Here is an 11808-nt window from a genome sequence, read left to right as displayed (position 1 = left end):
ATTCCCAAATCCCTAATTCCCAAATCCCCAGTTCCCATATTTCCAATTCCCAAAATCCCCAATTCCCAAATCCCCAGTTCCCATATTTCCAATTCCCAAAATTCCCAACTCCCAAATCCCCAATTCCCAAATCCCCAGTTCCCACATTTCCAATTCCCAAAATTCCCAACTCCCAAATCCCCAATTCCCAAATCCCCAGTTCCCATATTTCCAATTCCCAAAATCCCCAGTTCCTAAATCCCCAATTCCCAAATCCCCAATTCCCAAATCCCCAATTCCCAAATCCCCAGCTTCCACATTTCCAATTCCCAAAATCCCCAATTCCCAAATCCCCAATTCCCAAATCCCCATTTCCAAATCCCTAATTCCCAAATCCCCAGTTCCCACATTTCCAATTCCCAAAATCCCCAATTCCCAAATCTCCAATTCCCAAAGCCCCAATTCCCAAACTCCCCAACTCCTAAATCCCCTATTCCCAAATTTCCAATTTCACAACCCCCATTTCCCAATTCCCCAAATCCCCCAATTCTCCACCTTTCTAAAATCCCAAATACCCAAAAATACCTTCAACACCTACCACCTAGTAGACCCAATATTTCTGACCCGATTCCTCAGCAAAAGTCCTAGTTACGCCAACGTCCTCGATAATAAAAAAAGGCAAAAGAAAAGACTGTTCCGTTCGATCAATATTGCTGAAAGTATTCGTTTGAATGGCACTTGGAGTTTCGTCGACTGAACATTATGGGGATTATTAAATGGCAGTTGTTACAGGGCAGCATCGTCAACGAGTGGCAGCAGTGCGTCTCGAAAATTTCGAATACGATCAGTGAGAGGAAGGCAATTTAAACATGGAGTGATATGAATGTGGTGTGAATGAAAGCAAACATTCGTATGATAACATTCGCAATGGGAACGGATGGGAAAAGAAATAGGACGCGAACTTCTCTTTCGTTGGCATTGGGATTAAGGCTGTACTATTGAAAGTACGCTGGATGATCAATTATCTTCAGATCACTATTTTTAACTCTATATTATATTCAATGTGGTAATATGTTAATTTTGAGGGAACAGAAATTTTATTTCAAACTTTAGTTACTAATAGTGTGTTACTGATATGATTAGGATCATACGTAGCTTGATATGATCAGTAAGATATGATCATATGTAGCTTGAATAAGTATAGTTATAGTCCGTCTTATATGGAATCATTTAACTGCAATTTAATGTGTTAACCTGAGTCAACTATTCTCAAGCCATGATGTGTTTATGCATCAGTAAATTAGTTTACTGAAATATTATTTTTTACATGGTCGATGAAAGAAGTATACTGTCTAATATGTTTAATTTCTTTGCTAAGTTCTGCAGATCACAGTCATATAAATGAATGCATTTGTCTTGACTTTCAAACGAATTCATCTTACTATCATATAAAATTAAAAAGTATACAGTGAAGGTATACAGTTCCACTAAAGAAGACATTTCTCAAAAGGTAATGTAAATATAAAAAATTCATATGGGTCATGCTAGTGAAGTTTTGTATTTTCTTTGAACAAGAAAAAGGTCGACATTACAGCAAATTTGCAGAAAATAATTAGATCATCCATCGTACACTACGTGTTCGATAAGACTATAAATGCACATACGGCCCCGATTGTATCTGCATACTTCTACACGTTCAATCTATCGTGTGAACGTAACTAACCCAGGCTGAGTGAAATACAAGCTCGAGCAAATCGCAGAATGAAAATGAATCGTTCTATTCGGACTAGCTTCGAAAAAAGTGTCGGCAATTCTCGGAGCGAGGAAACGCTCTGCGTTCTCGTGACGATCGATTCGAAGAGTCGCGAATTTGTCGCGCTCGAATCAATCTCGAGCGAACAATATCGAAACAATCGAGACAAGGTACACGCGAGAACCTCGACTCTTCAAATTCTACGTTTGCCGGGAAGATAACGGAAGAGGGATGCGACCGACAGGTCTGGAGCTTAACAAAAAAACAACCAAAAAAATGCTTCGTCTGATTTCCATGCAGCTGTCAGCATGTGTGACAGCCGGCCGTTTAATCGCCATTCCGCACACGCGTTCTTTTCCATTCATTTTCTTCTCTTTACTCCTCTTTTCATTTTCGTTCGCCGTTTCGATCGAGATTTACTTCGTTCTGCTTCATTTTTCTTTCTTTAATGAAGCCTGTGGGGTAATTCTGTGCGAATTTCAGAGTTTATCTTGCTGTTACTTTTGGGGTTAGATTTAATTATGTTTGGGATAGCGGCTGAGTTAGATACTATTCATTCACACTCGTAATGTTAAAAATTCTTCTTGTGATGTTTATGTTATTTTTGGGGTATTGCGGTACATATTTAGGGCTTTATTGTAGGGACACATGCAAATTAAATATGTGGATGTAGATTCAGGACATAAGTGTCTAAGTCAGAGGCTACTTGTCTCAAGGTTCTTTTCAGGATCTTCCTAGGATCTCCTTAATTTCATTCCAGGGTCTACCTGGATTCTCCTTAAGTTTCCACCTGGGATCTTCTTAGGGTAATTCTAGGATCTCTCTGGATTCTCTTTGTGTTCTTCCTAGGATCTCCTTAGGATTTTAGAGTCTGCCTCAATTGTCTTTATTCTTCCTAGGATCTCTTTATGATCATTCGGACCTCCCTACATTTCTGTTAGATTCTTCTCAGGATCTCTCCATGATCATTTTATGACCTCCCTACATTTCTGTTAGATTCTTCTTAGGATCTCCCTATGATCATTCTAAGACCTCCATACATTTCTTTTAGATTTTCCTTACGATTTCATTAGGATCATTCTACGACTTCTACAGCCCTTTTAGGTTCATCCTACGATTTCATCAGGATCATTCCAAGATTACCCAAAGTTCCTCAGGCTGTTTACTAAGATCTCTTTAAGACGATTCTAAGATCCCAGGCTTCCTTAGGCTCTTCTCAAATCACTGTAGATTACTTTTGGTCCTCCTTAGGCTCTTCCTAATTGGTCCAGTAATTTTACTAATTATCCAGATCCTCCTTAAACTTCTCCTAATTTCGGTCCACTAAGTGCTTAAGTCTTTATCAACCATAAAACTGATAGTATCTTAATCACGTTACACCCAGTTAACTTACAACAGCTTCTCAAACAAATGTTACTGTCAGCATATCCCAAAAGTAGCAGCAAGAAAAATTCTTAGTCTGATTCACGAACGTTGTTGGAAAGTGCACCACGAAATTTGCACCACAATTTGACTCCCACACAAGGGACGACTGTTTTCTTCTTCGCACCACGAATCCCACGCGCGAAACAGTTTCTATTTCAACTGTGCACGGTCTTTGCTTTGCCAAATTCCTCGGAAATAGCACGGAAACAAAGCACGGTTGAAAAAGGACTATCTTCTTTCGCGGCCACCCACCCCTATTTCACCGAAGTTATTCCTGGACTTTGAAAAAAGCAATGTCGCGAGAACGGGCGTCGCGACGCTTCGGTGTACGCGGCGGGAACGACGTCGTTAGCCCCGGTCTTTTTACAAATTTCGAGGAAAAGATGCGGACAGAAATTATTAACGGGCGTGTATTCACGGACGTTGACGCAAGCAAGGACGGAGGTTGGACCAACGAAATGTGGAAGAAACTTGGAAATTTTTTCATTCTTAAAATTTCGTAACTTTCTAATTTCTAAATTATTCAATTTGCTAATTTAACATATGATCAATTGTCTAATTTCTGAAAATCTCAAATTACGAAATTTTCCAAAATTCTCAAATTTGTAGAAATTTGAAACTTCTCCAAATTTCTTCCATTTCGAAGATGTTAAATGTGAAATTCCAAAGTCAATAAATCTCCCCAGTTACCGAAGTGAAAAGTCCCAATTACGTCAGTGCTCGCAACCATTTTGTCAATTAAATAATTTCTGAAAATCTCAATTTTCGTAAATTACGAAATTTTCTAAAATTCTCAAATTTGTAGAAATTTGAAACTTCTCCAAATTTCTTCCATTTCGAAGATGTTAAATGTGAAATTCCAAAGTCAATAAATCTCCCCAGTTGCCGAAGTGAAAAGTCCCAATTACGTCAGTGCTCGCAACGTCGGTTAACTTTCTATTGGCAAAGCAAATTCCCATCGAAACGCGTCCCAAATTTGGCGAAATGACAGTAATCGCGCTATAGTGCCGTTCGACCGAAAAAAGAGTCCGAAAAAAATGCCTCTTCAGCCTCGCGATATCGTCTACCATTGTACACCGTAACACGACCTTCGCAGAAGAGAGTGAACCAAAAATTGAAACAAACAAACAAAAGAGACAAAAAAAAAAACAACAACAGAAAATAAAAGAAGCGTAAAAATAATGAAAAAGCAAAAATCTCTTCGTGGCAGCAGAGACCGATCGGAAAGGAAAGACCGGTCCGTGTTTGCGTGAATTGCACTCGCTTGATCGATTTTTCTCGATGACCGGACATAACTGCAACGGAAAAGAAAAATCGGAAGAATTCCGTCTCTGGATTACGGTCATTGTGCCAACGGGTCATATTCACCCAGATTCAAGGGGTTATCTCGATTCTCTGAATTCAACTTACACCACGCGTTCCCCGGGCTATACTCTCTCGAGACTTTTTCCTCGATTATCGATTAAATCGCGATTGTTCGCGAAATCTTTCAACTGAAGGCTGCATGGTTGATCAGGCCTTCTTACACTCCTTGCGTCCGACAAAGCGCTCGTTTCAAGCGTTATTTACAAGTACCACTTTCACAATGATTCACGAACGTAAACGCACCAGCGACCAGTCTTTGATCATTTTCGATCTCTGCATTCGACTTCCATTTGTTCTTACTCGAATAAATATCGGGAAAATATTCGCGTGGGACTTTCGTGTTATTAACAATCGTATTTTCGAAACCTGCAAGCCTTTTGTGCAGCGCAATTTTCAATTCGATCAAACGGAGCTATTTATTACTTCATGTTGAACGTGATATTCATTATCGCTCGTAATGGTCAAAATGATACTATTCGTTAATAACCGTTGTTCGAAATGTTATGTTTATTAAGTTTCATGATGTTAAAAGTCCACATTCATTCACATATGTAATGTTAAAAATGGTACCATATTCGTCGACACTTTTAATCGATCTTAAAAATGATATTATATTAATCAACATTTTTAAGTGATGTTGAAAATGATCCTCTGCTTATGAACATTCATAATGTTCATAATTATACATTCAACTACTATGATTGTAAAAATTGATACTATAGTCATTAACATTTTTAACTGATGTTGAAATTGATCCTCTGCTTATAAACACTTATAATGATACATTCATAATGATACATTCAACTAACATGTTTATAAAAAATGATACTATATTCATGAACATTTTTACTTGATGTTAAAAATGATCCTCTACTTATGAACACTCATAATGTTCATAATGATACATTCAACTAACATGTTTATAAAAAATGATACTATATTCATCAACATTTTTACTTGATGTTAAAAATGATCCTCTACTTATGAACACTCATAATGTTCATAATGATACATTCAACTAACATGTTTATAAAAAATGATACTATATTCATCAACATTTTTACTTGATGTTAAAAATGATCCTCTACTTATGAACACTCATAATGTTCATAATGATACATTCAACTAACATGTTTATTAAAAATGATACTATGTTCATCAACATTTTTACTTGATGTTAAAAATGATCTTCTGCTTATGAACACTCATAATGGTCATAATGATACATTCAACTAACATGTTTATTAAAAATGATACTATGTTCATCAACATTTTTACTTGATGTTAAAAATGATCCTCTACTTATGAACACTCATAATGTTCATAATGATACATTCAACTAACATGTTTATTAAAAATGATACTATGTTCATCAACATTTTTACTTGATGTTAAAAATGATCCTCTACTTATAAACACTTATAATGTTCATAATATATTCATCAATTACCATGATGTTAAAAGTGATACTATATTCATGAACATTTTTAGTCAACGTTAAAAATGATACTATATTGAAGAACATTTTTAGTCAATGATAAGAATGATACAACATTCATGAACATTTTTAGTCAATGTTAAAAATGATACAATATTCATGAACATTTTTAGTCAACGTTAAAAATGATACAATATTCATGAACATTTTTAGTCAATGTCAAAAATGATCCCCTATATACATTCACACTCATAATGTCAAAAGAGATGATGATCATGAATATCTCTTCTAATGATCATAAATAATGTTCAAAATAAAGCTACGTTCATCTATGTTCATAACGTTGATGCTTTACGAAACAGCTATAAAAGATTCTGTTTCCTTATCGCCTATTTCGGTTTTCATTTTCCCGCAAGTGTGACGTAACATCTGTGACCCGAAAAATTTGCAGACTCGTGAAAAATTGAAGAGGGCAGCGATTACGCGATCGATAGAATAAACTCGATTATCGTAGATTTACGATTGCAAGGTTTTCCCATCGGGGAAGTCTTTCTGAACGGTGTCAGTGCCGATCGGAAGTCGATCGAGCGAACTGGTCGCTGGTATGCATCCGGCGACGCAAGTCACCGTGATCTAACGCACACACACATATACACGGTACACACAGTAAAAAAAATATATATCAAACTAACGTCACGATCGTGTGTACGTGTATATGCATACATATATATAGGTACATATATATGCATATATAAATATATATACATGGTGTCAGTCATACAGTCTAAATAATCGTAAGAAGCAAGGCGGTAACAATAACGACGTAGACAGTTAATAAACATGATCAAAGTTAGGTAACGATAAACAGAAAAAAGTATACAGAGAAACTAACGGTAATAATAAAAAATAATAGAATGATAAAATAAAGACGGAGAAGGCGAAGAAATACGATGTAAGGAACACAAAACGTAAAAAATTGTTGGTAAAATGGTTTGTTCAAGTACCTCTGCAAGCGAGGTCGCGTCGACTAGAGCTGACTCTCTGTTCGTTCGGTTCGTTCAGGAGGAGACGTAACACGATTGGTGGTAGTAGTAGTAGTAGTAGTAGTGGTAGTAGTAGTGGTAGTAGTAGTAGTGGTAGACGATAGCGGTAGTAGTCGATAGTAGCTGACAGTGGTAGATAGCTGATTCGGTAGTACTGGTAGTGGTAGTAGTAACGTGTACGTATACGCGGCGTAGGGCGCTGGGTCGGCGATCGGCTTGCTCTAACTTGACGGCAATAAGCAACACGACAAATGTTATATAGATTTCAACAATATCACATATATATTATTACCAAATAACATATCAATTTATCGATGACTTTAGCTTTCTTCTCTCTCGCTCTTTCGCTCTCTCTAAAGCTTAGGATCGGGGCAATATCTCTAACTTACGATCCAATCGAATTACGATCGTACGCTATCATTTCGCTATTGTCTTCGTGGCAAATTTTACTCTGGTACTTTCACGTATTTTTCAATATCAAACACTTTGTATTTTACTTTTTTGAAGATTCATTACTGTGACTGTAGATTTTTAAATATTCCACGAAGCAAATTTCAGATTCCCTGATAGTCAAATGTTGAGTATTGAAATTTTAGATCCTCAAGTCCAGATTTTAATGCTATCGAGTACTCAAATTTTTAAGTTCTCAATTTTGAATTCTTAGAAATGAAATGTTGCAATCTTCAAGTAGTCATATTGTCAAAGTTCAAATTCTTACATATCCACAAACCCATATTTAACATTTTTAAATAATCAACCCCCCAAATCTTCAAACCCCAGATTTCAAATTCAAAAACACTCCGAGTTAAAAGTTTCTCACACAATACATCTTCCAGACTTCCACAAATCCGAAATAAAAATGTGAAATGAACCCCTTATGACACGCACCAGTCCATTAATTCTTTCGGATCGCAACATAGCGATAGATTGCCCTGATGCCCGAGCCTGCTCTAGGGGTCTCTAAAGGAAGTCACAACCGTATGGTAATTCTCCAAAACCATCCCCATCTCGAATCAGCTTTCGATCATCTCACGGTCTCTCTCTCACTCACCCTCTCAATTTCAAGAACCTCGACCATCTATTTCCGGTCTTTCCACGAGTCGAGAGATCTCGCGCTGGAAAATGCGAAAAAAAACGTCTACCGTGTGCTCGATCGTTCTCGCATCGATACTATCGTCGCGACAGGATTGCGCGTGTATCTCTCGAAGCAACCCTCGACAGGGGGGGTTAATTCTTAATCGTTCGTCCCGTGGAACCGCCGGAAGTGAGCAGAGTTTTCGGTTCGTTCTCGAGGCAAACAGCAAAAGAACGTCAGAGGGGTGAGTCTGTCAGGACAAAAGATCGTTTTTCTCCTGGCTGGCTTTCGATCGTTTCGTTTTCTCTACCGTTCTCCACGGTTTTTTAATTTCCGTCCACGATACGCTCGGCCCGTTTCACCCTTCTATTTTCACTCCCGTCTCTCTCCCGCCCTCCCTTCTTCGTTCTTCCTTTTTCCGCCGTTCATTTTTAATCCGGCTTCTTCTTGCCGCTTCCGATTCGACTTCAACGAGAAAAATTAAAGAAATACACTGTGTGCCCCTCTGCGAACCCTTTCTCTCTCTTTTGCACGCACAGCCACACTCTCCCTTCCAAAATTTGCCTTCTTGGGAGATCGAAGTCGGGAACGGGACTATGCGACATTTGGGCGTCAGGGAAGTTCGCGGAGACCTCGATTTAGAGGGCACAGTTCCGAGACATAGCGAGGTCGTAAATCAAAACCTATGTCTCATTATCGGATTCTTTCCGATACCACTTTGTGTCTCAGACTACAACCGAATTTCGTTGAACAGCTTCACGACCGCGCTATATCTAACCCAACTACACCACCACAAGACGCCTTACAGCTACATATTCTCCATCGGTCAAATTTTGTTCTTCAGAGGAAATGTTCTTCACAGAACACGAACCTTCTTTACACAATTTTTCGCCACAAGAAATTAGCGAGTAATTTCGTCGTTCCCTAACAGATTTTCATATTTATTTACGTAATCACGTCTTTATTTGCGTAAAGTATTACGCATTGGTTTCTCGCAGAGTAGTTCACTCGGAAAACTGCGAGACTCAAAGTTCGACGTCTGAGGGTGGTGCACCCGCTTAAAGGAGACTAGGCCTTTCTCACACACACTCTCTCTTTCTAGATTAAACTCTAGAGGTTATTCCGATAATCGATCTATTAACCTGGATGATCCGCCACCTACGGCTTACCTTGCGAAGCTCTTGAACGCCGCGGACTGCGGATTTATGCAGAGCGGCACCCGCGACGTGTTCAGCTGTTCCGCTATAAATTTGTGCATTTCCTCTGAAACAAACAACGTGGGATTCTTCGCTGAGAACTTCTTCTCTCGTGCACTTTGTTCCGGGGACAATGATCAGCGAGACGGTGATCTCGTGGGGAATCGAAGGGGATGATGGACATGTACACGTTATGAATTGTATGCAAAATTTAGAGCTGGTCGGTTTGAGAGGTCTCTTTTTACTTGTATTCGTGATCCAATAAGATGAGAATGTTAACGTGCGAATTTTTTGAAACTATTTGAACATACTTGATATTTTAACTTGGTGTTTTTGGTCTTCATATAATATAACAGTTTATGATTTTTGTGTCGTGTAATGTTTTATTTATCTGCATATGGTTTAGCATTTTTTAACTTCTCATGTTTTCATATTCTTATAACCTCATTTTCTTAATACTCTATAAACTTCACAGGTTTTATTATTTTTCTTCAGTTTATATTTTTTGAAAATTTATTAACTTCATATAAGATGATGTCATTTAACTTCATGTGACTTAGTAGTTTATTAACTTTATTTTTTTTAATTATTTATGTAACTTCACATTAATATTTTTTTAAAAGGTTGAATTTTTGTTACTTCTTTAACCGTGAATTTATAGCGAATTAAGAATAAATTTGAACCTCCATCCTGTTCGAGTTACCTAGGTTCGACGACATGGAATATTTGATATACGATAACCACCATATTTCACTATGTTTGGTATACGTGGCATATTTGCAGTTTCCGTGGAAAGTAGTCCCTTTCTGACGGAGAATTGCATAAAATTCCCAGAAGGTAATCTCGAGAGTGGAGACTTCTTTGTTCTCCAACGTACGATTTGTGTGTTGCGACACCTTTCTTGGACACGTGCAACTATTCTAACCTAAGCTGTGCTCGCGAGAAATGTGATTACTCGTTACGAACATCGCATGCTTGTCGTATGACAAAGTCGCTGCCACAGAAATGTTCGCAACCTTCGACTGCTTATTTCTGCGTTATTATACCACTTTGATTCTTTAGATAATCGACACTGAGAATAGATACTGAAGAGTACAATTCTAAAATGGTAGAATAGACTATAGATGAGTGAAATAGAGAACAGTAAAATATGAGAATACAAGGAAGGCAAAATTATGAACAGTAGAATAGCTGAATGGTAGAAGGGTAGAATTGTGAATAGTAAAATACTGGAATGCAAGAAAAGCGAAATTATGAACAGTAGAATAGCTAAATAGTAGAAGGAGTGAAATTGTGAATAATGGAATAGTGAAGGAACAGAATTCTGAATAGCGGAATAATCAAATAGTGTGAGAGTTAAATTGTAAATAATAAAATAGTAGAATAGTCGAAAGGGTGAAATTGTGAAGAGTACAATAATAAAATATCTTAAAAAAAAAATTCTGAATAGTGAACACATATCCCCATATTTCGCAACATTCACTAATTACCACAAGAAAGTGAAAAATATCGCAAATTTTTTCTCGACCACAAAAGAAAAGTAATTAGCAATAGCAGGCGCCACCCTCCCCTAACGAACGAATAGCGTGCAATCTTTGAAGACGATATTAAAGCCAGTTTCGTGGCGATTAACAAGGGTGGAAAGTCGTACCGATAACTTCACGGTTCCCTGGCTGTAATGGTGATAAACGATGATTTATCACCGTTCGTACACAGTCTCCTGTATGAAACGCACGCGACTCTATCGCATCATTGTCGCTATCGAAGTAGCTGGCCACGTGTCCAAGACGTTGCTATTAATATCGCACGTGTGAGTCACAGCAATGCATTTTTCTTTCTAGTTGAAACGTTAATCGTTCCACGTTGGGAAACCCTTTCGCTGACAATTCTACTGCTGCCTCCAATGATAACTCGCCGAGTCAAGGTTGCATGTTCGATCTTATTGGATCACGAATACATCATCAAAGTTTTATAAGCGAGAATGGGGGTAATATTTGCGTGGTTGTAAATTATCGAGATCTCAATTTTTCAATACTTCGGATTTTCAAATTTTCAAATTCACAAATTTTCAAATATTCTGGTGGATAGATTGTACATATGCAGATATTTAAAATTAAAAATTCTAAGTATACACTACTCAAAAATTCAATTTTTTAATTTTTAGGAACTCACAATACCAAATTTGAAATTATCAAATTTTTATATTTCCGAATTCAAATATTCAAACACTCAAATCATCAATTTGAAAATTTTCGAACGCACAAAGTTCCAAATTTCATACGTTAAAATACTCAAAGTTCCAAACTTGAAAAGTCTGAATACGCAAACTTCCAATTTAAATTTCCCGCCACTAATTGTCTCAAAATTTCAACTATCATGACACTGAAAATTTCTAAAATAAAAATAATTCACAGCTTAGACAAATAATCTCCTAAAATAATTTCACACATACACTACCGTTCATAAGTATCCGGACACAAGTGAAATATGCATTCGCGTTGCATGAAAGTTATTCAAGTATCTGCAACAGTAAC

General features: G+C 37.4%; 1 protein-coding gene and 1 long non-coding RNA gene across 7 annotated transcripts in view; one reads left to right on the top strand and one right to left on the bottom strand.

The window, feature by feature from the left end:
• The window catches only part of nmo (serine/threonine-protein kinase nemo), a 210611-nt gene that overhangs the window by 6926 nt on the left and 191877 nt on the right, over window positions 1-11808 (bottom strand). For 2 of the 6 annotated variants that reach the window (XM_076530660.1, XM_076530661.1), the window contains exon 9: window positions 9248-9341. In XM_076530660.1, coding sequence (XP_076386775.1) covers window positions 9248-9341 — 94 coding nt within the window. The other 4 variants (XM_076530658.1, XM_076530659.1, XM_076530663.1 and 1 more) reach the window with 3 other exon arrangements.
• The window catches only part of LOC143264266 (uncharacterized), a 128632-nt gene that overhangs the window by 39279 nt on the left and 77545 nt on the right, over window positions 1-11808 (top strand). The window lies entirely within an intron of this gene.

Source organism: Megachile rotundata, chromosome 4, assembly GCF_050947335.1.
Source record: "Megachile rotundata isolate GNS110a chromosome 4, iyMegRotu1, whole genome shotgun sequence".
In the NCBI taxonomy this organism is placed as follows: Eukaryota; Metazoa; Arthropoda; class Insecta; order Hymenoptera; family Megachilidae; genus Megachile; species Megachile rotundata.
The sequence above is the reverse complement of the archived record's forward strand: the minus strand, read 5'-3'. Positions and strand labels throughout refer to the sequence as shown.